The 27461-nt window shown below is 36.4% G+C and overlaps 2 protein-coding genes across 2 annotated transcripts in view; both read left to right on the forward strand.

The window, feature by feature from the left end:
- The window catches only part of C3H4orf17 (chromosome 3 C4orf17 homolog), a 334730-nt gene extending 313662 nt beyond the window's left edge, over positions 1 to 21068 (forward strand). Inside the window, 7 exon segments of the mRNA XM_078068238.1 lie at positions 4275 to 4484; positions 7091 to 7155; positions 12055 to 12198; positions 16818 to 16899; positions 18276 to 18462; positions 19325 to 19368; positions 20866 to 21068. Coding sequence (XP_077924364.1) covers positions 4275 to 4484; positions 7091 to 7155; positions 12055 to 12198; positions 16818 to 16899; positions 18276 to 18462; positions 19325 to 19368; positions 20866 to 21068 — 935 coding nt within the window.
- The window catches only part of MTTP (microsomal triglyceride transfer protein), a 98572-nt gene continuing 75474 nt past the window's right edge, over positions 4364 to 27461 (forward strand). Inside the window, exon 1 of the mRNA XM_078068992.1 lies at positions 4364 to 4484. The gene's annotated coding sequence lies outside the window, so the exon portion shown is untranslated. The remainder of the gene's footprint in view (positions 4485 to 27461) is intronic.

A 27461-nucleotide genomic window follows, 5' to 3' on the forward strand; every position in this document is an offset into this window, starting at 1 on the left:
CAAACACGTTGTACTTGATGTGCCAATGGAACATTCAGGAGTAAATGACCAAGTAGAGAAATGGATATAAGGACTTGGAGCCTAAGGATTAGATGAGGATGTAAAGTAGATCTGAAAAGCAGGAAGCATATAGGTTAAATCAGTAATGTTATTGCCCAAGAAAGAAATCCTAACAGAACTCTGAAAAACACAGGGGTGTATAGACACAGAAAATCCAGAGAAAGAGACTGAAAAGAAATAGTAGAGATTCTGAGATACAAAACGTTGTCTCTGAAAATAGAGAGAAATGATTTTAAAGAAAGAGGGAACAGTGGATTGTGAAAGATGAAAATTTTCCATTTAATTTACAAACTAGTGATCTCTACAACCTCTTCTATTACATAGAATAAGGAAAGTCTGAATTTATACACAGGATATATTAAAATCTTACATTTGCTTGGCAGAAGTTTTTAAGCTGTAGTCTGTGGGCAAGAGACAAAGATGGAGTAAAATGTGTTTGAACAAAGGGCACAGTAGCCAAAGAAATTTGAGTATCACTACTTCTTGACAAAAAGCATTATATTTAGTCACGGGATTAAATGAGGCTTTTCGGAACTTTTGCTAAAGCCAAATTTTGAGATCATCTATGCGTGACTTGCTAAGAGGTAATTTAAAAACTGGCCCTACAATGGTAGCCTATCTCCAGGCTCTTTTGCTTTAGAGAAGAGTTCATAGAAAGGACAGAGAGTGAGGATTTCGTTGAAAAAGAGTCACTGGGGTGCTGTGCACTTCCCTTCCCCGCCACGAGGAGCAGTAGTAGCTGCCTTCACCTGTCCCTGCAGGGCTTTCCAGGACCATTTATGGAGAATGTCCAGAGAGGAGACACATCTCACTGGCTAGCTGGCTTCTTGCCTGTGCTCCTCCTGGTCTGCCCTACACTGTTTCCGCAGTGGATCATGGGGAGACTATTCTTGGGGTGAACTTGTTCTGGATCTTCTATGGTATGGAGGACACAGATGATGGTGTCTGAGTCTCTTCTTCTAAAATCTCAAGACAAGAGCTGACTGGAGCTGGCTGGAGCTGGCTGTGTCAGTGGCACAGACTGGGATTAAACTGCTCTCCCACAGAAGACCAGGCCAAGGGTGTTGTTTCCTGTGGGAACACTCAGGAGGAGGTTGGCCGGGAGCTGTCTTGCAAGGACCCAGCCCAAAGGACTAACTAATAGAACAACTCCAGCCAAAAGAGGCTGGTGACATTTCACCTGGGGTGAAGGTGGGAAGGAAGAGAAGTTAGCAATTATCTGATAGATACATCATCCATGACAGTGAACGGTGTCAGAGATTTCCTCAGCCAGGGTTCTCCAAAGAACCCACAGAAATACCTCGTGAGAGAAAGAGCCAGCATTTTTTCTCTGCCTCACAGATCTGTTTTCACAGATGCTTCAACACTAAATTAAAACCATTAAGCAAGGAAGACTTTGTGTCCCCTTCACCATTTCTTCATCCTCCAACCCCAACTCCGGAGGAGCTGAAAGCAGTGAGTGGGGAAGGAAGAGCGGAAGAGTGAGGGAGAAGAAACACAGACCACACCCCCACGCCCCTGCTGGTCTGCAGAGGCTGGGTCATCCTTGGCCTGGAGAGGAGGGTGTGAAATGGAATACTAATATTTCTATAGCACTAGCGATCCTGATAGTAAATATTTGGCATTCTTGATGGAAAGTTTTGTGTATCATAAAGATTAGTGCAGTTACTTGTTATTTTTAAAGTAAACTTTAAAATAACAATTATAAACCTTTTTGTTTTAACATTTAAAATTTAACTTAAAGATTTTATTATTTTACTTATAAATCTAGAAAATTTTAACAATCACTTCAAGGGGGTCTTTGATTAATATTTAGTCCCATTTACAAACTTAGTAAAAAAAATACCTTTAAAAATTTAAATGTCAATTACTCATTAAGTAGATTTGATTTCTTTTAAAATATCTCACATCCTTATCACGTGAATTCTCACCAAGCTATAAATAAATCTTGTAAATTAAATTAAACTTATAATATAGACAAATACATTATTTAAAACATTTCTTTACTGTTTACCAACTAATGATATTCTCATACTTTTCTGCCTAAATATTATATACATTTTAAAAACACATATGCAATGGTTTTTACTAAACTTAACCCATGAATAAGAATAGTATGTATTTTTCTTATTTTATCATTTCCATCTTTTATTTGAAACCTTCCCAATGTTAAAGCACACCATCAACTAAGGAAACAAATACCTTGGACAAAAAAAAAAAAAAAAAAAAATTAGAGTTATTACTATCTCATTAAACTGGGGGTGCATATCAGTCAGAAAATTAGGCAGGAATGTGAGATTTGAATCTTCACCTGGCAGTCTCTGAAAGGTGGGTCCTTCAGAATCATGGCCGGAACAGAAATTTGATGCCCAGTACGGGGAGCTTGTCCTTCCTGAGCCCAAGACTCCATTACCTAATTCTCCTGTATTCAAGGAAGTTAATGAAATTCCCACCAATATTGTGCTAATCTCCTTCACTGCTGGGTTGGGTTTCACGTTTCCCCAACTACCTTTAAATCATTTAATGTTGTCCCATTTGACTCTGAAGCCACTTTAATGCCATTGCACTTTCTACATTTTTATATAGGTCTTTCCTAACTCTTGGATAGATAGAATCTGAATTCTTTCATGTTACTTATTACCATTTTTTAATTAAAGGAGACAGCAGAGAAAATAAGGATTTCTCCATTGATTTATCTTCATGTTAATATTTTATTTCATTTGGTAGGCAATTTTTCACGACGCACCTGGGTCAATCACTATCTCAGGTGTTTAAGATAAAATGGTAAGATGTGATGCTATCTTCAAAAATTTTATTCTCATTTCTATTTGGAACCAGTTACTATCAGTAAAGTTCTAAGTATCAGACTAAATAAAAGCTCTATGTTTGGCTGTGTTATTCATTCATTTGATAAATAATCGTAGAGCATTAACTCATTAACAGACGCTTAACCGGCTGAGCCAGGCACTATTCTAGACACTGGGAATAGAGCAGCAAACAAAACAGACAAAATACATGCTTTCATGAAGCTTACATTCTAGGGCAGCTCAGCCCAGCAATGTGCAAACAGATATGATAGGCGACAAGTGCTATGGGAAGAATAAAAGAGCATAAAGGGACAGAGTGTGATGGGGTACATTTCAGACAAGGTTTTCAGCAAAGACCTTTTTGATGTCATTTGAGCAGATAGATAAGAAGGCAGTGGACTGATAGTCCTAGAAGGAAATTGATAAAAATGGGCAAGTATGAAAAACACTCTCCAGAAGCTTCCTGTGCAACAAAGCAGCCAGCTGTCTCTGACAATTCACTGTTTAACATAGAGCAAAGTCCCGTACACCTTCACTTCCTAAGCTGTTCAATATGTCATGACATGGCATTGATACCAGAAAGAGGATCTTTCTGTAATTCAATATATGAGCCAAAGGCAAATAACTCTTACAGGAGAGTGAAGGAGCCTGGAAAGCTTGGACATGAGGAAGGAGGTTCCTTTGTACCGCGTTTTCCTTCCTTCCCTCCCTCACAATCTACCTCATCCTGCCTCCTATTGCTAGCTCCTGCAGCTGTTAAACCTTCTGCCAGGACAAAAACAGGGCCAGTGTATGTCTTTTCGGAGGTCTTGTACTGAGACATTCTGGATGCTTCCAAACACCTGAATGCGATATTCATGAAGAGGGCTAACATAGTTCCTTAGTCATCCTCAAGACGGGAAATGAGAGGTCTGTCTGGGATAGAAGCAGATCCGTTGCAGTTGACTCTCACACCAAGAAAGATGTGAGCCTGGTTCTCAAGGCTAACAAGATGGCAGAACATTTTAAGGAAGCACGTATTGCAGGGGCACCTGGGTGGCTCAGCTGGTTAAGCGTCTGCCTTCAGCTCAGGTCATGATCCCAAGGTCCTGGGATTGAACCCCGCATCGGGCTCCCTGCCCAGCCAGGAGTCTGCTTCTCTCTCTCCCTCTGCCTCTTTCTCACTCTTTCTATCTCAAATAAATAAGTAAAATCTTAAAAAAAAAAAAAAAAAAAGAAGCATGTATTGCAAACATAATTTGCTACACTGACCTTCAAAGAATATCCACCTAGCACTGGTTCATACAGTTTGTAGTCTGACATTTTGTGTACACTTAACAGTATGAGTTGGGAAATGGCTGATCATTGAAAGAAAATCTGCCCCAAACCTAATGTGGTTGTTCGGTCTGTTTATCCTGACTCACCTAGGTCTGAATAACATTCCCATCTGTACTGTGAATGATGATGAGAACTCACTGGGAGCATTGTGGGGTGTTGACCAGTTCAACTACTTAGAGAAGGATGAGATACCATTTGCCAAATGCAGTTATGCACCCAGCGCTGCAGCCCCGGAGAGCCCTGTCAGAGGAGTCTCACCAGCCCCAAACAATGTCAAGGTGCCCCCGCGGCCTCATTCTGGTGAGTCCTGTGCAACTAATGAAATCTGTCCTGAGGCCTCCTGCAAACTCTCAGGGGTGGCGGGGGTGGCGGGGGTGGGGAGGGCAGGGAGGATGGTCTATGTGATTGTTAATATAGCTGCAACGATTTTTAAATGGTCATGAAATTTTCTCACTATGAAATAGGTTATTCATTATAAAAATTTTTCACTCGTTTAATCTCATATCAGTAGTTCAGTAATGTTAATAAATATTATTATTGTCTTTATTATGTCCAAGACATATTTGGTGTAGCTATAGTCTCTAATCCTGACAAAGTATCTAAGAGGTCCTAAAAATGAATATTTAGCCAGAATTGATGGGGAAACTACTGTGACAAAAAGTGAGTCAGGGAAATGCAGTAGGGATGGAATTGCACGCTTCCATCTTCCCCCACTGGGCGGTCAGCTCCTGAAGCTTGGGGCCCAGTGTCATTGCCTTCTGTGTTTCTGGTATTCTTGGGGTCTCCCCAGGTCCCAGCACAGTGTGTTTGATATTCAGTCATCAATTAATTAATGTTTACTGAATTGAAACAAAAGGGGATTAATCAACAGAACATATAGTTAAAAATATTGTGTGTTTGGAAGTTATAAGAGTAGATTTAAAATTTTTCATCACAAGAAAAAAAGTGGTAATTTTGTGAGGGGATAGTTAACTACACTTAACTGTGATCATCATTTTGCAATATATACATATGTCAAATCATTATGCTGTATGTCTTACACTAATATATTTTAAAAAGTGTAGTATGGCAAAATCTAAAGCGCTAGGTAAAGTAGAAGGAATTCTGGATGGTAAATTATATCCAGTTCTCTTTCTCTTATTTTTTTTTAAGATTTTATTTATTTATTTATTTGACAGAGAGAGACACAGCGAGAGAGGGAACACAAGCAGGGGGAGTGGGAGAGGGAGAAGCAGGCTTCCCGCCAAGCGGGGAGCCCGATGCGGGGAGCCCGATGCGGGGAGCCCGATGCGGGGAGCCCGATGCGGGGAGCCCGATGCGGGGCTCGATCCCAGGACCCTGGGACCATGACCTGAGCCAAAGGCAGACGCTTAACGACTGAGCCACCCAGGCGCCCCTTCTCTTTCTCTTATTACTGAAAGTTTCAGGGCACATGAAAGTTATTTTGGCATAATGTGGTAAAATACACTATCGTTCAAAGGATAACAGTAAGAGGGACCATTAGTAGAGTACTCACCTTGGGATTCCATTCTAAGGTCTTCACACTTGTTAACTCACTTCATCCTTTCAAGAGTTCCTCTTCCTTACCCACTAGCAATAAAGAATCAAAGCCCACATATTCCACCTTCTTTCTGGTGTTCCTTCTTATACCATAAAACCCAGAAACTTAATGGTTACATTTGCAAGAGCCCTTTAATGGGATTTAAGTGTTGCCATCTGGTAAGATTTATATTTCAGATGTGGGGTTCAGCATCTTTTTGGTTGCTGTCTGCTCTCAAGCATGACTGGAGACATGGGCTTTTCCTGCTACAATATCCCAGTGCTCAGATTCTGGATATATGGGTGCCCGATGGCAAAGGCAGCAGATATGGTGACTTTCAGATTGCAGAGGTGACCCTGTGCCTGATCTTTAGCCCCACAGATGTTGTGACAGCAACTGAAGTGTGAATGGCATCCTGACCCCCCTTCCTCCTGATTGTGATAAAGGCTGTGCCCCCTGGGAGGGCCAGGTGCGAGGTGCTGCTCTTGATTTGTGAGGGTCAACACCAGAGTTCACTGCTTCAGCCCTGCCAGTGAAATTGCAAACATCTAATTCCCTGTCTTATTTACAGTTCAGCTTAAAATAGGGTGGTTTCTGTTTCCCAGAAGTGAACATTAACTTAATAGACTCACCATCCATAACTCTGTTCTTCCTCCTTCCTTCCTGCTCTCTTTTGGAGAGAGGTAACTTTACAATATTTTTCTTTCTTCAGCTAGAACTAATGAATTCAGTTACTATTGGGAAATGCACAAAATCTCTTCATCTTTTAAGAAATTGTGTTAACTGTGGCTTCAGTAAAAAAGATAGCATTGCTTACAGAGAATATATCTTTAAATTAATACAAAAGGGAATTAAGCAAATATTTAAATGGTTTTAGAGTGATTTCATTAGATGAATCTATGAAATGTGTATGGTTGAGAGACTGATGAAATAAGAAATAAAATAAAAAAATGTAATTATAACCTAGCACACATCTCCTTCTGGCCACAGGTCAAACAGCAAACATATAACCTCTTTAATTAGGGAAAGTGTCAGTTATATGGGTAGGAAACACAGAAAAACATGTCTTATACTGAAATATGTACTTTTAAAAATTAGTTTACCCAGATCAAGAAAGCTCTTCCAGTCTTTCTTTATATCATCTTCCTGGGCATTGAATTAGTTTTGTAAATATAAATATCCTTTTATTATGTTATTGTAGTATAACTTTACCTGCAAGGTTTCCAATATTTATAAACATATCCCTGAGTTGACCTTATTTGAAATCCAGATATACTCTCATTTATTTCAGCAACTGACATATGTGTCATGTGGTAGAAATTTTTTCAGTTTGATCTAAATATATTTTCCTGAAATATCATTTCAGAGCCCTGTAGAAAAATCAAGGAGTGCTTCAAAACTTCCAGTGAGAATCCCTTAGCAATTAAGAAGGTAAAGAAGCAACTCTTTGCAGTTACCTATTTAGTTCAACTTCTGTCATTTCTTCTCTTTTTCTTCACGTACCTTTCTGAAAAGGCACATTTCACAATATTTTTACAGCTTTTAAAAAAATTTTTAAGTTTAAATTAAATTTAGTTAACATATATTGTATTATTAGCTTCCAGGGTAGATTTCAGTGATTCATCAGTTGCATATAACACCCAGTGCTCATTACATCACCCTCCTTAATGCCCATCGCCCAGTTACCCCATTCCCCCATGCCCACCCCTCCAGCAACCCTCACTTTGTTTCCTAGAGCTACAAGTCTCTTATGATTTGCCTCCTTCTCTGTTTTCATTTTTTTATTTTTCCTTCCCTTCCCCTATGTTCATCTATTTTGTTTCTTAAATTTTCCACATATGAGTGAACTCATATGGCATTTCTCTTTCTCTGACTTATTTTGCTTAGCATAATACCCTCTAGTTCTATCCACATCATTGCAAATTGACATAACATAAAAATGTATGTTAACTAACTGGAATTTAAATAGAAACATTAAAAATGGTTTATTTAACTTAGCATCATTATTTTAAAATTTATTCACATTGTTATGTTCACCAATAATTCATTCCTTTTTATGGCTAAGTAGTATTCAGCTGTATGGGTATCCCACAATTTGTGTACATGTTCACCTGTTGATGGACATTTAGCTTGTTTCCAATTTTTGCCAAAGCTGATATGAACATTTGTGTACAAGTCTTTGTATGGATATATATTTTCTTTTCTCTTGGGTAAATACATAGATGTGGAATGACTGGGTCTTACTGTAGGTGTGGGTTTAAATTATTAAGAAATTGCCAAAGTTTTTTTCAAAGTGGTTATGATTTTATATTCCCACCAGCAGTGTATCAGTTTCCTTTCTCTCACATCCTGCCAAAACTTAGGATGGTCAGTATTTTTAACTTTAGCCAATTTAGTGGGTGTGGTGGTATCTCATTGTGGTTTTAATTTGCATTTCCCTGATGACTAGTGAGGTTGACATCTTGTCATGTTCTTACTTGCCATCCATATATCTTCTTATGAGAAATGTGTGTTCAAAGCTTTGCCCACTTTGTAAATTGGGTTGCTGGTCTTTTTACTATGAAGTTTTAAAGATTCTTTATATATTCTAGATAAAAATTATTTTGTCACATACACATTTTGCAAATATTTTCTTCCAGTCTGAGGCTTACCTTTTAGAACCAAAATTTATAACTTTGATGAAGCCAAAATTTAAAATTTTTCTATCATAGTTTCAAGTCCACACAATGTTTACCTCTCTATTGTGCCTCTTTGTAAGGGCTGACCTCTAGTACAGTATCGAATAGAAGTGATGAGAGCAGACGCTGTTGCCTCGTGCCTAATTATAGGCGAAAAGTTTATACTTTCATCATTGAATGTGATTTCAGTTGTTTTTTCGTAGCTGCCCTTCATATGGCTGATTCCTCAGTGTTCCATTCCTAGTGTTCTGAAAGCTTTTATCAGAAATAGGGATTGGTTTTTGCCAAATGCTTTTTCTGCATCAATTTGAAATGATCATATTTTTCTTCTTTAATCTGCTAATATGATCTTTTTTAATCTGCTAAAATGATCATATTTTTCTTTTTTAATTGTATTGGTTAACTTCTAAATGTTCAACTACCCTTGCATTGCTGGGAAAAACCCCAGTTGGTCATGTTGTGTTATCCTTTTTATGTATTTAATTTCAAAAAATATTGTTTAACATTCTAGTGTCTATGTTCATAATGAATATGAGTTTGCAGTCTAATTGTAATGTCTTTTGTGGTTTTAGTACTAGCATAACACTGGCTTCATAGAATAAGTTGGGAACTTCTCTTTGAAATTCTGGGAGATTTTATGTAGAATTGGTATTATTTCTTCCTTAAAAGTTTTGTAGAATTCTTCAGTGAAGCCATCTGGGCCTGGAGGTTTCCTTGAGTCAGGGTTTTTAACTACAAATTCAGTTTCTTATTTTCCATTAGATATAGACCATTCAGGTTATCTGTTTCTTCTTTAGTGAGCTTTGGTAGTTTCTATTGTTCAAAGAATTTGTCCATTTAATCTAAGTTGTTGAATTTACTGATATAAAGTCATTCAGAACATATCCTGTTAATGATTATATGATCTGTAGAGATGTTCTGCCTCTCATTCCTGACATTGGGAATTTGTGTCTTTTTTTTCTTGATGAGTCTAACTGGAGGTTTGGTAGTTTTATTGATCTTCTCAAAGAATAAATTTTCCTTTCATTGGTGATATCTGTTGTTCTGATTTTCTCTTTCTATTTCATTGATTTTGGTTCATGTCGTTATAGAAGATGGAAGCTTAGGTCATTGAGTTGAGACATTTTTCCTTTCTAATATAATCATGTATTATTATAATTTTTTAAATAAACACTGCTTTGGCTGCATGCTTCAAATTTTACAATGTTGAGTTTTCATTTTAATTCTGTTCAAAATACTTCCTAATTAACTGTTTAATTTCTTCTCCATGGGTTACTTAAAATTGTGTTATTTAATTTCCAAATATTTGGGTGTCTTAAAGACATCAATTTAATTCCATTGCAGTCAGAGAAGATACTTTGTATACTTTGAAACTTTGTAAATGTATTGAAACTTGTTATATGGCCCCAGAACAGGTCAACCTTGATACATTTTCCAAGTGCCATGAAAAGAATGCTCACTCTGCTGTTGTTGGGTAGAATGTAATATAAATGCCAGTTCAGTTGGTTGATACTGTCCTTCAGGTCTTCTGTAGCCTTACTGATTTGCTCTCCACTTTTTTTATCAATTATTGAGAAAGAGGTGTTGAAATTTCTGACTATAGTTGTGGGTTTCTATATTTCTCTTTTAATTTATATTAGGTTTTTTTTTTTTTTCAGAGCTCCAGTGGCGTAATCAGTTAGTACATGGTACTTATATCAGTTTTTAATCATGTGTTTTGAAGCTCTCTTATTAGGAGTATTACTATTTAGGTTTATGTTCTTTTGATGAAATGACCCTTTTATCATTATAAAATTACTCTCTTCAATCCTGATAACATTCTTCGATTTGAAATCTGTTTCATTATAGAACTATTCAGATTTTCTATTTCTTCTCAAAATGATTTTGGTTATGAAATTATTCATTTCATTGAAACATTCAAATTTATTAATAATGTTATACATAATAACCTCATGTTCTTTTTTAAACATATGCAGTATCTGTAAGATGTACCCTTTTACCTATCAGTTTTGTTAAATTATGTCTTTGTTTTTCTTGATCGGTTTCCATAGTAGTTTATCAGTTAGTATAACAAAGAACTAATTTTTGTGGGGTTTTTTGATTCTCTGTTATATATTTCTTTTCTATTTTGTTGATTTATGTTATCTTTTCCCTCTTTCTATGCACATACTTTATTTTATTTTTCTTAACTTCTTTTATCTTTCTAATGTATATATTTAGCTGTAAATTCTTCTTTGAGGATTGTTTTAATTGCTTTCATAATTTTTGTTATCAGCATTAAGTTAAAACTTTTTCTAATTTGCACTATAATTTCTTTTTGCGTCATGACTTAGTGACTGGATATTATGTATGAAAAGTTATTTGTAGGAATCTGAAGCTCATGATAAAAACACTTTTTTTCCAAAGAGAACTTTGTGCTTACTTCTGTAGGAACCCAGAGGCCCTAACAGCTTTGACTAACTTAAACCAAGTTCGAACCTTGACCTTAGGTTATATTTCCTCAAGGACCATTGCACTTCTAGGTCACCTTCATCTTCCGGGTGTAGCCCTTTGTTGGCCCTTATTTGGGTCCTAGGCTTTGAGTCCTGTCTTTCAGGACCTTTTAAGCTGTCACAAGAAAAGTTTTCACTCTCCAGGATCTTACAGTGACTTCAGGCAAAAATGGCTACTGTACTCCCTACAACTGAGGCTTCTCACTTCCCCTTTACTTTGGCCTATTAACTCCTACTTTATTCACTCCTCGACAGTTTTAATCTTTTTAAATTTTAATCTGCCTTTTTAGTTGTGTCTAGTGGGAGGGTTGAACCAAAAAATGTATATTGCTATTCCCTAAAACAGGAAGTCTTATTATATAATAAACTTTGACAGAAGAATGCATCTATCTACAATATAGCTTTATTATCACTAAATGTCAGCAGTTCAGTATTTTTCTATCAATTCCAATCATCACAGTCCCCAGCTGTTAACCTTTTCAGCCACTGGCTTCTGCATGTGTTAAATAGCCCTCACTTCTGAAGGTTAAAAGCCTTCCTTGGAATAAGCACATAGATCTAAGGCTTCTATAACTCTTCTTGGACTTAAAGCTCTTATAGCCTTTTTTTATTTTTGAATTACAGAGTATATTGCCTCCCAGAACAAGAGCATAGCCTTCCTCTTTCCCCTTCCAGTTAAGCAAGGGAAGTAATTTAGCTGACCTCTCCAGTTCTCCGGCTCTCAGCTGCCATCCCCAGGGCAGGGAAAGCAGCATGTAGTGTCTACGCAGACATTGCATAAAATCTTTTGACTGTCTTCTTCCCGTCGTAAGTCTTCCTAATTTAACAGAAAAATCTCATGTGTGATGAGTTGGTTGTTATCTGGAGCAGCAAGATAAATAAAGGCTAGACGGCATTCAAAAATTATTATCTTGGTGTGTGACCGAGGGCTTATTCAAAATGGCTTCACAAAATGTAAATTATATCTCACTCTGTGTTCTGTCTCCAAATGCAAATATTTGATAATTAGATTTTTATGGGAAGATTAAAACTAACCTCTCTTTACTTTCATGTACATCTCTTATTTAGCTACAATATTTCTCATTCATTTTATATTCAACTTTCATAGAAAATATAAGTGGATGCAAATGCGTATTGATTATGTTATATCTTTGATTTAGGAAGAAATTAAGGTAAAAAAGCCACTGTCACCTCCAAAAGCATGCTCTGCTGCTGACTCTTGTTCTTCAGAGGTGATGAGTACCGAGACTGACGTCAAAGAGAACACTGTTTGCATACCAAACTATCTGGATCAGGAAATCAAAGTAAGAGGCAGGTTTATTAAATCCATAACTTGGAAACAGCATGAACGTACAAAAAACCACATTACTAGCAACCTTAAGACTCTTTAGCGGTTCCCCTTTAACAATGGAATTGATCTAAAGCCACTTAGCCTGAAATCCAAGGCCTACTTCTATTATTTCCAGTCACTGTTACAGAAACACAACCTTTGGTTTAGACATAATGAAGAACTTGGCATTTGCCGAACCAACTCGGCCCTTTCTTCCCATGTTTTTCTTTATCATCTTCCTAATGCTTGAGAGGCACTACTTCTTGCTGTTACCTATACATTTCCTTTGCCTATATTAAGGCAGAGATTCCTCCAATCAGCATTCATCTCTCCCTCTTATCTGTGGAAAACTGTTTCCTCAAACCTACTCTGCCTGGGGTTACAAACTTAGTTTTATTTATAGTAATGTGTCATATCAGACTACTGGAAGGTTCTCTCCAGCCACAGTTATTTCTGAGAATGACATATAACGAAGAACAAATTAATCAGCTGATGTTTGTTTTCCTCCTTTGTTTTCCTTCTTTAGATCCTTTTGGTAGCCTCCACATTGCCTCCCTGTAAGACCCAGTGCAATGAATTAAGGGTGAAAGCATTGTAATGATGACTCTGATAGCAGTTTTAAGTGAGTTATCTGTCATAGCAATTATAAATAGGAGAGCATATTATAAAGATTGTTATTGAATAGTCCTGATAAGGAACTATTTTAAAAGTAAAGCATAACAGTGGCATTGGGTATAATTATGCTGATGATTAAAATTAGGAAGGAAAATAAAAGGAAAAGAGAAGAGGGGAGAGTATCTGCAGGCAAGAGTTGTGGTTATACATGATTTCCTGATGATTCTGGTGAAAGACTCCCAATTATATAAGTCTTCAGAATCACTGTGCATCTTACCTGCTACACTCTGGCACCACTGATGCTCTAGAATTTGCTCATTCCCACCTTTAGGAACTTTCCCTACTGAGAAATCTCTTCTCCTTGATCCTCTCAGTGGTCACCTTCTTCTCACTAAGGTCTCAGTTATAATATCACTCAGAAATACTTTCCCTGACCACCCAATCTAAAGTAGCTACCTCCTCACTCTCTATCCTATTACCCTTTGTTATTTTTTGCATAGCACATGCCCTATCTGATATGTTTGTATTTATTTGTTTCAACAGTGTCTCTGCCTCTCACCCAACTCACACTAAAATTTAAGTATTATAGGATCTCATACTCCTCTGTCTTGGTTCCTGCTTTATCTTCCATGCCTAGATAAGTGCTAGGCATCTAGTAATTATTAAATAAGTATTTATTGAATGTTGAATACAAAAATTAAAAAGAAAATTTTACCAAGATCAAAGTAGAACTGTAGAAAATCAGCTAACTGATATGTCATCTGATATGCTCACATCTGATATATGCAACCAAACCATAAACTGAGTGCAGTTTTAGTCAGGCTGTCTTCCTTCCTTAGGCACATCAACAATAGACCAGCAACACGATGCTATAGAACTGGACTTTTGGGCATCTATTAAAGAGCCTTCCTCTCAAAAGCATCTTTTACCTCACAGATATTGACTTAACTGGACACCAATACAAAATCCACTAAAATGTAAGCTCTTTGAAGGAAGGGATCCTTTCTATCTCATTCACAACTGATTCGTCAGCACTCATCACTTTGCTTGAAAACTATTAACTGGTGCATACACAGCATGGCATTTTATCAAATAGTTGGTGGCTATTTGTGAAATAAAACAGAGGGGGTAAAGTGATAAAATGGGCCTTACCAAAATTTTTTGGCTTGTATAAATGAGTCCTAAAAATAGATCTCATTTTGGTGGTATTCTAACCTTCCATACCTTCTACAAAAAAATCTGAAATATCTTCCAATTTCCTACTATCCAGGCTGGTAACTCTGAGTGGCTGTGAAGGCAAGACATGTTTGTGCAGGGGTGTGTATGAAAGAGTATACAGTTTCACAATTATTACTTTAAAGGAAAAGAAAAACAGAATTCTGTGTCTCTTAGTATCTTATCTTTAGACTTCCTCTCAAAAATCTTGAATTTGCAGAAATAATAGTCTCTTTACTATTGACATGAAATTCTGACAAACACCTTCATTTATTTTGTAAATATCTAATATCAATGACAAAATACTAGAGTGGGAATACAATTCATTGCTTCATTTCACATAGCTTATGAGAGGGATTGTACAGGCATTAGAAGAACATTTAGGAGGAGATTTTGGGGCTGAGAGAGTCTTCAATGGGAAAGAAACCTAAAGAATATTTAAGATATAATTAAAAGATGAGAGAAGTATGGAAAAGATACTTCCCAGACAAGAGACCTTCCTATCTAAAGGCTAAGAGGCGAGAGCACGATTTATTCAAGGAAGTAAAAACAATATGGCTGATTCAGAGAGTACAGGGAGAAGGCTGCAAGAGATGAGGCTGGAGACTTAAGCAGAGACCAGAAATAAAGGACTTGTTAAGCTGTATTGAAGTGTTCAGATTCATCTGAAGTGCTGTGGGAAGCTAATGAAGAATTTTAAATGCTGAGTTATACTGAAATTACTTCGTAAGTATAATAATTACATGGTCAGATTTGTAGTTCAGAAAAATTGCTCTAGATACAATATGCAGAATTAATTTGGAAGGTGCAGGCAAAATTGCAGGGAAAGTACTCTGCTTCCAAATGTTAGATTAGGTCCAAGACTTAGCTTCCTGCTGTAAACAACTATATAACTGGGAAGAACACATGAAGAGACTGTTTTCAGGCATTACACAACAGACAGTATAGATTTATGACAGTTGAGAGAAGGAACACAACTGGGATGATTTCCACATTCAACCTAGATTTCAGCCTAGGGCACATTCCTAATCATGGCACAGAGAAGTGGAGCCCAAACGGAGAGTAACAGCTTCACTAGGGAGAGAAAACAAAGTTTAGAGTTTGGGGATTCTGAGGTGGCTGGAATTTACAAATAAGATACTGAAGAAGGGGAATCTGTGGAGAGAATGAGCTCCAGAAATCTGTAGAGGGTGCGATGAGTCTTTAGTTCAGCATAAATTGCACATGCACAGGATGAGAGTCTGAGACCTGGCAGAAGAGAGCTAATGGGAGGCACATTGCTTAGAGATGCTGGTGTTCTGATGTGCCAGAGTGGAGAGACCTTGCTGAACACACTAGGAATGCAACTGAAACCCTAAAAAGAGAATAGGGTACTCTAGCCTACAGGAGGGGCTACTCTAGATCTATAATCTCAAATCCTAAAATCAAGTTTCAGCAGATCAAATTCACCTGCCAATATATTAAGTACCTTCCAGAAAAAACAAAAACAAAAACAAAAACAAAAACAAAACTCAATGGAAAGAATGCAGGAGAGTTCCTTAAAGGACATATTCTATTTCCTCTCACTAAAGGGATAACTAGAGTCTCTCAAAGCTGATCACTGAGTGATCTGTAAGTCAGAAGAAGCTGGGAGCAATGTGTAATCACCATATTGATGAAAAACCCATGAGAGGCAAAGTAACCTAGGGAATCTTTTAAAAAAAAGAAAACATTTCAGGCAGATGAGGGAAAAAGATGTTGCAGAGTAGCTCAAGCAAGAATTGATGCTAGTTTAGCCTGGGTCAAGGCTATGGGGATAAAAAGGAATGGAGAGGTTTGAGAAATATTTAGAAGGAAGAATTTACTTCTTGTAGTTGCATTTACATCTTGTAGATGCGAGGGAGTTGGCCAGGATGAGTCTCTGGGTCTGGCTTGGACATCTATTCAGTGTATGCAAGTGTTGTCCACTGAGATAGGGGAGTGATGAGGAACCAAGCTTGGAGCAGGTTCTAGGAAGAGAAAGATGGGTTTAGTTTTAGATAATCTGGGTTCAAAGTCCCTATAGTGTATCTGAGAGGATACATTTGGTAGGCAGATGGATGTATAGGACTGAATTTCAGATAGGTCTAAATTCTAAGAATAGACACAATTTAGGGTCAAATTGGAAACATCATTACTTGTGCTTAATGTTTTATACATTAATGTTTATTATAGTCCAATTTTCTTACATTTATTTCATATATTTATCTCCTCTATCATCCACACATCAGCCCTTAGTGCCAGATAATAAAAAAAGTCAAGGAAGGATTCTGATTGACAAAAGGGAATTATATTCCCCATTCCATTGGGCCAACCACTGCGTTCAGAGAACTGAGGAAAAATGACTCCAGCTAGATTCACCCACTAAGAGAGGAGCAGGGCAGACAGGGACAGTTCTGTGACTGGAGAATCCCAGTTAGAACCCCTGGCACAGCGGGGAAGGATCCATTCCCCCAGACAGAAGAAAAGAGAATCTGTCCTCCAGAAAATGTGGGTACTGAGCAGAAAAAACAAGAGAAACACTGTATCACCTACCCCCAAATTGTTACTTGTATTGGAGATGTTTTAAGATTCCCCTGCATACTATTTGAAATCGGGTTCCCAGGCTAACATCCCAGTTGACTTAATTGAGTGTCACGTGCAGAGTGACATTTGGGAAGATGAGATCGATGGGGAAGTGAAGGAAATCTTATAGCCCGTGTGCCGTTTATTTGCTCACTGTGTGACTCTAATACTCTCTGTCAGATTCTGGCAAAGCTCTGTAACATTTTACGCACTGATTCTCTGGCCGAAGTTCTACAGTGGCTACTTCATGCAAACTCAAAAGGTGAGATTAAAAGAAGCATTTGCAAACGCTGAGCTCAGTTTCTTGTCAGAAAGTAGGAATGTGCCAATATCTGAAATTTTCTACCTTGGCTTTGCAAACATACTGCTGCGATATTACTTCCCTAGTGATTCAGTATCCAAGTCTCTGCGGTTCTCTCTGACTGACTGCATGCAACTGGTCATTCAGTGACCCCAAATTTGGCATGCCCCAATTTAAACTTCTTGGGGTGATGTGAAGCACTGCGTCCAGGGCTGGTTTGTGCTTCTTCTCCAGGTCCACACACCCAGGGGTACCCCTGAGCCTATTTCCTGGCCTGCTGTGAGCCCTGAGCACAGAGCCTGTTTCCTTTCTCTGGCATGGATGGCAGTAGCATAGCCTTCCAAGTTCTCGATTCTAACAGCCTTGCCAATTGCCCCACCAAAACCATCAATTCAGTCCTCTCCCAGCCTCCTTTGGGGCCTTTGTGGCCTGTTCCATGAAAGCATATGCCGGTCCCAGTTGGGACAACCATAAATAGCAAAGAGTAGCTGTCCCGAAACCTAGCTGGTCATCAGACTGACTGAGGCAAAACTTTGGAGGTGGGTGGAGCCTGAGGATTTGAATTTCTAACAAGTTCCCAGGTGATGCTGATAAAGCTAGTCTGGGGGCCACTCTTTGAGAATCTGCACTAATGAAGGTTAGGAAATATCAATGTGTTAGGGATAGACTAATATTTTTGAATAGGGAGTATTTTGGAAATAGTCCTTTACTCAGGAATTCAAGACTACTTGGCAAGCAATTAAATATTTGGGGGTAAGGAGTCTTTAGTTCTGATCTTTTTTTTTTCCTTTTTAAGAATGTAACTTTAAAAAATATATACAAATAATAAGTGCTTATTGTTGGGGGGGGAACCCAGATGAACCAGAAAAAATACAAGAAAAGAAGAACAATAATCAATCAAATCATCACAGACATCATTTCAGTGACGACTTTGGTATATATCTTTAGAGATATGCTTGTAACTATTTATTATTTATTAGTCTGTATTTTAATGAGATCATATGATTTTGAATAGGTATGCTTTCTTTTTTTATTTGGCAGCAGCCTGAACGGTGGGTTTTGTACTGAATATTTAAAAGTTATTCTACTGCCATTTGGGGACAAGTCCCTCAGTGAGTTAACGACTCGGGGTGCTCTATAGTACCACAGGTGCACAGATATCAGGGTGATGGGAACCAACTTGTCCACAGAAACCTTGACTCACAAATAAATGCCTACTCAGAAAACATATTACCAGCCTTTCACACTAGAGTGCTGGATAAAAGAACTAATCTCATGTTTCTAGCCGACATGATAATTATAACCTTCATGCCTACCCCCCTTTTTTTTTAAATCAGAAAAAGAGTGGGTCTCAGCTTTGATTCATGCTGAACTGGCTGAAATAAACTTGTTGGCCCAACAAAGAAACATCACAGCAAATCTAGCTGCAGAGACTAGGAAGCCATCCAAAGTTAAATCACCCCCGAATTCACCTGCAAAATTGAAAGTGCTGACCAGAACAAGGCAAGGACATCAACCCACTAGGTAATTAGATATAATGGCTACCTACAGGGCATATGGTACAGAAAGACTTTTAATTTTCTTTTTGTTATCTTTCAAAACACTGAACATGCTGATGTTTTCAGTCTCTTCTTTATTCAGTAAATGACCACAATGTGTATTTGTTTTCTTTCATTTTCATAAATGTAATATGAGAATCATTCTAAATCCTATTATAGCCACCCAGACATCTAAGAAAATGTAGTTTTTTTATTTGATCTAAAAATGGAAGCAATAAAGGCAGTAATTGTATTATTATATATTTATTGTTAAAGGCATATCACACAAGTATCACTTTTTTGTGTAGAGCAATGCTAGATTCAAATAAATTGCTTCACTTAATTTTCTCTGGCACACTCCTGCAGGCTGCTAGAGGGAAAAATAACAATTATAGGAGTTGGAAATTATTTTAGTGTAAATTTTTCTTAAACCTTATTTAAATGACAGAAGAAAATACATATTTATGTATAATATGGTGAAAGAATGTGATGTTATTTAAGTCAGGAGAAAAAATCTTATTGCTTTGAAATTAAAAGTTTCAAGAGAAAATAAATATTCAAAACCCAAGTCACTTTAAAAATCACTGAGATAGAGAATTTTGTATTGCAATTTGTCTCCACCTTAAAGTTTCCATAAAATTGGAAACTGGGAAATAGGGTCAGTCTTTCTACTGACAGAAGAATTTTTCATTGGAAAGTACACTTAATGCTGTCTGCATCGAAAAATAAAGAATTAGGATAGAATATTTAAGATATATATGTACCTAGCTTATTGATGATAGTGCAATCTATAGAAAATAACTTGTTTGTATCTGTGAATTTCATTTTCTCTTTCTCCAATTACTTAGAGTGTCAAGTCAAGGATCTGAAGGAAATAAGGAAGTACCAAAAGGTTAAGTACAGTTTGTGATAATTACTGGGTTGGTATAGGGAAACCAGTAAGTATTTAACTCTTTAGGGACACAGACAAGGTTCTATGGTTTTAAAGGCAGTAAAATTCAGTAATGATTTCTAATTACTTTTAAGAGACAGTGTCTGCTGAATTTCTCATCAAGACAAATTTGACATAAACTTAACTTTGTTTTGAAAGGCAAAGTGCCTCATCAGAGACAGATAGATACTCTTTGAGAAGTAAGATAGCAGGATAGCAGGAAATATAGGTTTAGTCATGCCAATCCAGTGACAGGAGAAGCCCTGCACTGACCTAACAAAAAGACAATGATTTCAGAGTTTGGTTCTTCATAGCTTAACTGTCAAGCTAAATTATTTTAACTAGAAACCAAGTCGATCATAGAAAACAGTAAAATGGCAATCGGCCGCAAGCAGATGCTCTGTGAAACAGGTGAAGTACAAGAGAGAGGAGCAGTTTTGTGTCCCTACCAGAAGCCCAGCCACACCCTACATTAGGACCAAGAAGAATAAAGAATTGTAGATTGTCCTACTTTGGTCCAGAATAGACCAACTGAAACATCCCTGTGGGTTTAGCAGCTTCTAACTTTAAAACAAGTGTAGCAACAATGACTATAGAGCAAACAACTAAGAAGTATGTCTTTAAGCCTCAAATAAAAGTCTATCCTGTTGTTTCTACAAGTTTCTCTTATACCAGGAATCGTATGGTAACCAATTAGAGTTCTTTGAGGTCACGCTAAACCCCAGCAGCTTTTGTTGGTGTTAACCAAACCCAAAAGAGGTTATATGAGCTAACAGGCAATAAGAAATATAGTAGAGAAGTTAGAAAATACTCCTTTACTCTGACACACCAAGGATAGTCTATCGTATCTGACTTCTACCAAACTCCTCACCCTAACACTACAAAATCACAACAGGGATGGTTTTTTTTACTCAACTTTATGTCTTACCTGTTGGCCCCTGTCTAGATATTTGAAGAAGTTTCGTATAAGAAGCCCCAATCATACTTCTTTGTCTCCAGTGGTGATAGTCAGCACCTCTCCAAATCCGTATTCCTGCTTGGGTCTGACCTATAGGTCTTGGGAAACTCTTATGAATATAATTCACTTGTTTTAATCTGTTTGTCCATTTTCTTTTTTGTCTATCAGGACTATAGATCCTTTTCCTTTCTCTCACTGGTCCCATCCTTGCCTATCACCTTTACAGATCACCAGTTCTAATTCATTCCTTCCACAATAATGTTTGATTTTAAGAGGATAGAACATATCCTGCATGTTATAGAACAAATAACTCATGAAAAATGAGCGGGTGGTAAGAAAGATAAGAATAGATTCTTTTATGAATTTGGGGTATATTTGATTCATCTAAACTTCTTGTAGTTTTTTTTTTTTTTTTTGTATGTCATTTGCTACGAAAACATGTGGCAGAAGCTATATTTGATGGCTCAATTTTGGTCTTATTTAGTTTTTTTCTATTTCAGAGGCTGAGCACAGGCCTCCATTGTTTATAAGAAGAAATAATATGAAAATGCCCATTGCAGAATATTTCAGCAAACCAAAATCTCCTCCCAGGCCTAAAATTCAAGAAAGCTTATCAACAAAACCAATGTCTGCAAGGAGTATGCAACAAGGATGCAATCTCTCTCCCCAGAGAGCATTTTATCCTTAAACATTCCAAAGGTAGAAATTCTAGATTGAGCAATTTCTTTCACAGACATGAGCTTCACTCCATAACAATATCAAATTATTTTTAAAAAATATTTTGGTATCAGAGAATCAATAGCTGGTGGCATATGTAAATCTCAAAGCACCTGTATATAATGCTACTAAATAAATAATAATGGAGACAGTATTTCTATTTGTAGTTAATTTAGCACCATGTGTGAAAGAAGTATGTTTATTTATATACTACATTTCTAGTCTTGCACTGATTGTATTTGTACATTAAGCATAGGGTCCTGATACTAGGAAAACCATCCGTACCAGAATCAGGCAGCTGTAGTTTGACACATGCCCCAAACTCTTGATAGAGAAAAAACAAAAACAAACACAGAATTTTAACATCTGAGCTAATTTTCACAATCTACAATGTTTCAGTGCTGTTGGAACACTGAGTGGATTCCGTAGTGATAATAGAAAAATACTGGCCTCCTCCCAAAAAAAGATATAAAAATTATCATTAATTTATGAGCCAGAAAGGAAAGAGTTTTCTACTCTTTGCTAATTGTGAGTGATATTAACAAATTTCCTAATATTTAGCTTTTTTGTATTTTTAAAATAAACCACTCTTGGGCCATGGCTATTATTCTTTCAGTGTATTGCTGGATTCTATCTACCAATTAGCCAATCTTTTAGAATGTTTGCGACAATATGCAAGAGATACTACAAATTTTGTGTATGTGTGCATGGGTGTGTGCAATGCTTTTTTTCTTTTTTTTAGAGAGGGAGTGGGGGGGCAGGCAGAGGGAGAGAGAGAATCCTTAAGCAGACTCCCTGCTGAGCATGGAGCCTGATGCGGGGCTGTACTTACAACCCTGAGATCATGACCTGAGCTGAAATCAAGCATTGGACGCTTAACCGACCTAGCTACCCAGGCGCCTCGTGTCTGTGCAATGTTAATGACAACATTTATATCATACTTGTGTGTCAGGAATCATTCTAAACACTTTGGATATAGTAACATTTAATTTTCACAATAACTATTTGAGATAGCTACTATTGCTATTCTCTCTTTTTTTTTAAATAAGAAAACTGAGGTGCCGAGAGTTGTGCTCATTGGGATAGGATAAACAGTTGTAATAAATGCCTTCTTTCAAATACAGTAGAGGATTACTTCTCACGTAGGAGTTCAAAGTGTGTGTTTTGATGGAGTGTTCAACAATTCGTTAGTTGCATATAACACCCAGTGCTCATCACCACACATGCCCTCCTTTATACCCATCACCTGGTTAAAACTAATGATGTACTATATGTTGGCTAACTGAACATAATAAAAAAAAATAAAAAAAAACCCAGCAAAGTGTGTGTGTTTTTAGTCAGCAGGTGATTTTGCTTTACTTGGTGATTCAGGGGCCCAGGATCCTTCCATCTTGTGACTTAACCATCCCCTGGGGTTTCATTGACAACTGCCTCCTGCTGGCAAAAGAGGGAAAGGGAAGTGGAAGAAAGTTTTGATTTCCTATGGGGTCCGTAATAAATTACCACAAACTTAGTGGCTTAAATCAACCCAGATTTAATCTCTTACATATCTGGGGCAGGGGTCTGAAATGGGTCTCTTGGGCTAAAAGCAACGTGTTGGCAGGGCTGTATTCCTTTTGGAGGCTTTAAGTGAGACTCTGTTTCTTTGCTTATTGCAACTTCTAGAAGTTACCCACACTCCTTGACTCATGGCTCCCTTCTATCTTCAGAGCGAGCAATGGCCAGTGGAGTCTTTCTCACAACATATCCCTCAGACACTGACTTTTCTGCCCCCCTATTCCCTGTTAAGGACCTTGTGATTGCACCGGGCCTGCCTGGTATCCAGTTTATCCAAGATAATCTCAAGGTCAAATGATTAGCAATTTGATTTTCCCTGACTGTCTAACCTCACAGGTTCCAGGGATTAGGATCTTGACGGGACATTATTCTGCTTTCCCTAGGGAGGGTACAGTCTGCTTAAAATCTTGGCCTTGAAATGGCAAACATTACTTCTAGTCACATTCCATGGTTGAAAAATTGTCTAGCTCGAAGGGGGCTGATAAAATTCTTAAGTAGGAATCATATTCCAGGTACAACTATATTTTATGGAAAGGAAAACTGAATTCTGATGGACAGTGAGCTCTCTGACACAAAGGTTTAGTGGCTGGAACCTATGTGCTTAACCACTAGCTGCTACTGATATGTACCAAAACCAGGCTCACTTCATAAAGTTAATGTCAAAGCTTTTTCTCTTTTTCTTTTTTTTCTGTTACAGAGAGGTTACAATAGCACTGCACATTCCCTTTCCTTGAAAACTTAGTAAAATTCACCTATCTGACAGACCATGTAGGTTTGGTGTTTGTGGGGTGGTAGCCCTTTGACAATTTTATTCCTTCTACGATAACTGGCCTGTTTATATTTTCTGTATTTTGGAGGACTGATTTTGAAATTTAATTTTCTTAGAAAATTAAGCCTTTCATCCACATTTCCAAACTTACCTTCATAGAACTGAGACAGATTTGTCATAATTCTAAATTCCTTGCTATATTTATTCTGCAATCTCATTTTTATGTATTTGTAATTTTTTTGATTCAGCTAGCTAGTGGCTTTTTACATTTTATTATCACTTTCAAAAAAATCAGATGGATTTAGTGTTATGTTCCAAAATGTTCCTATATTTTATTTCATTAATATCTCCTTTCATTACTTTAGTTTCTTTAGATTCATTAGTATTCTAATGTGTTGAGTTGGATTTATTACTACAGTTATATTCATTCATTCTCAGGTATTAGCATAAGTTTTTAAGATGACAGAACTCAATACCCTTCATAATTAAAATACTCAGCAAACCAGGAATAGAAGGAAACCACTTCAACCTAATAAAAGCCATATATTAAAAGCTCACAGCTAACACCATATTCAGTAGGGGGAACCACTGAAAGATTTTGCTCTATGATCAGGAACAAGGCAAGTATGCCCTCTCTCACCATACTTCTAGTCAATACAGTACTGGAACAGAATTCTAGACAGAGCAATCAGACAAGGAGAAGAAATAAAAGGCAAAAAAAAAAAAAATTGGAAAAAAAGCAAATTAAAATGATCTATTTGCACATGATATGCTATTATTTGTAGAAAACTCTAAAGATTATATGCACACACACACCCCCACACACAAACCTGTTAGAATTAATAAGCAAATTCAGCAAAGTTGATGATACAAAAATCAATTGCATTCCTAAACACTAACAATGACCAATTCAAAAAGGAAATTAAGAAAAAATCCCATTTACTATAGCATCATAAAGGATAAAATACTTAGGGATACACTTAACCAAGGAGGTAAAAGACTTTTACACTAAAAACTACAAAACACTGCTAACAGAAATTAAAGAAGAAACAAACAAATAGAAAGACATCCTATACTTAAGGATTGAAAAACAATATTGCTAAAATGTCCACTCTACCCAAAAAGATCTATAGATTCAGTGTAATCCCTATCAAAATCTCAATGCAGATTGAGATTCTTGCATAAATAGGAAAAAAAATCCTAAAATTCATATGGAATCTCAAGGGACCCCAAAAAACTAAAAAAAATCTTGAAAAAGAACAAAGTTGGAAGCCTCACACTCCCTGATTTCAAAACATACTATAAAGCAACAGTAATTAAGATAGTGTTGTACTGACATAAAGACACCCAACACAGGTGTCAAGACTACACAACAAATGGTGTTAGGAAAACTGTATTCCACATGCAAAAGAATGAAGTTACCATATGCCATATACAAAATTAACTCAAATTTGATTAAAGACATAAATGTAAGACCTAAAACTTTTAAACTCTTAGAAGAAAACACAGGGGAAAACCTTAACATTGGATTGGGCAATGATTTCTTGGATATAACACCAAAAATACAAGCAACAAAATAAAAAATAGATGGACTCCATTAAACTTTAAAACTTGGTGTCATAAGAAACAATATAGTGAAAAGACAACCTATGGAATGGGGAAAAATATTTGCAAATCATATATTTGGTAAGGGGTTAATATCTAAAATATATAAGGAACTTCTATAACTCAATGATAGAAGACATTGCTATTTAAAAATGGGCAAGGGACTTGAATAGGCATTTCTCTAAAGAAGATATGCCAATTGCCAGGAAGCACATGAAAACATGCTCAACATCATTAATCATTAGGGAAATGTAATCAAATCCAGATATCACCTCACAGCCATCAGGGCCACTATCAAGAGAACAGAAAATAAATGTTGGCAAGGATGAGGAGAAGTTGGACCCTTATGCAGTTGGTGGGAATGTAAAATAATACAGCCATTATGGAAAACACTAGAGACTACTCAAAAAATTAAAATAGAATTATCATATGACCCAGCAATCCCATTTCAGTCTACATATGGAAAAGAATTGAAAGCAGGATCTCAAAGAGATATTTTCATACCGCATTCATAGCATTATTCAAAATAGCCCAGAGGTTGAAGCCGATGAATGGATAAAGAAAATATGGTACATACTTACAGTGGAATATTATGCAGCCTTAAAAAGGAGTTCCTTTCACATGCTACAACATAGACGAACCTTGAAGACATTATGCTAAGTAAAAGGACTTTAGTCACAAAAGGACAAAATACTGTATGATTCCACCATATGAAGTATCTAAAGTAGTCAAAATCACAAGCAAAGTAGAAAGGTGGTTACCAAGGGCTGGTGGGAGAGGGGAGGTGAAATTGAGTGTTTAGTGGACATAGAATTTCAGTGCTTCATGATGAATAAGTTCTACACATCTGTTGCACAACAATGTGAAAATACTTAACACTACTAAACTGTACACTTAAAAATGGTTAAGATGGTAAATTTAATGTTGTGTTTTACCATAATTAAAGCTATATATAAGTGGGAAAATATATAAGACTTTAACAGCACAGTTAATAAGCTTCATAAAATGAGTGTTCCCTCATTTTTAATTATCTACAAAGAGTCTCTGTAAGTTGACTTATTTACATTTGGTATGTCTCACAGATACGCCTATAAAACATAATGGGCCTATATTTTAAAACACTACACCAGTTTACTTTGAGTTAAAAAATTCTTTGGGGTTTTAAATTTTAAGTTGGAAATGTTAATTTATAACTTAGTTATTTCATATAAACTTTCAAATGTATTGACATGAAGTATTTTATAACATTCATGTTTCCAATGTCTCCATTATTAATTTCCATATTTATATGTCTTCTCTCTCCCTCTTAAATTTTAATTTTGCCAGAGTTTAGTCTATTAGTCTTTTCAAAGAGTCAACTTTTGCCTTGAGCCTCATATTTATGCTGTTTAATTATTACTGCTATCTTTATTATTTCCCTCTTTCAACTTTGAATTTATTCTGCAGTCCTTCTTTTAACTTGTTAAATGCATAGCTCAATAACACTAGTCTTTTTTTTCTAACTTAAGCAATTTAGGCTATATATTTTCCTTTAAATGTTGCTTTAGCTACATTCCACAAGTTTTTAATTCATGGTTTCATTAAATTTACTTTTAAATGTATTCTAATTTTTACTTTCTTCTGTGACCAAGTTGTTTAGAAGTTTTTTTTTTTTTTTTTTTTTTACTTCCCATAGAGTGTTTTTCAAACTTGTTATATTTTTAAATGATTTAATTGCATTGTGGTCAGATAATGTGATCTGTAAAAATGACCAATCCTTTTATTTTCTTGAGGGTAGTTTTGAGGTTTAGCATATGGTCAATTTTATAAATGTCCCATATGACTTGAAAAGAATGAGAATTTTAAAATTGTTGGACACAAAGTTGCAGATCTATCCATTAGAACAAAAGTGTTATTTGTAAAAAAAAAAAAAAAAGTGTTATTTGTGCTTTTCAAATTTTATATATCCTAATTTTTCTTTGTGTTCGATTTATCAATTAGAAAGACGTGTAATAAAATTTTCCAACTATTAGGGTACATGTTGTAGTTCTGTGGTCTTTGTAATTTTGTCCATTTTGATTCATACATTTTGAAGTGATGTGTAAACACATTTTAAAATTTTATAATGAAGTCATGACCATCTTTATCTCTAACACTAATTTTTACCATAAGGACCATCTAACACTGAAGAAAAAAGTTCTAGGTGGTAAGGCGTTCCTCCCATTCACAAGTTTATTTCCTACTTTAATGTATTATCAGAGAAGCTGCCTATTTCTTATGTTTGGAACTTATTTTCTTTTGTGGCCTAATATATAGATACTTTTATGAACATTACATGGGCGCTGAAAAACTACTTTCAGCCTAGAGGACTTGATACATATCGATTATTAATTATAGCATTTACATCTCCCATATATTTATCTTTTGTCCATTTGAGCTATCATGGGTTGGGAAGCATGTGTTAAAGTC

Source organism: Halichoerus grypus, chromosome 3 (genome assembly GCF_964656455.1).
Source record: "Halichoerus grypus chromosome 3, mHalGry1.hap1.1, whole genome shotgun sequence".
NCBI classification, from domain to species: Eukaryota; Metazoa; Chordata; class Mammalia; order Carnivora; family Phocidae; genus Halichoerus; species Halichoerus grypus.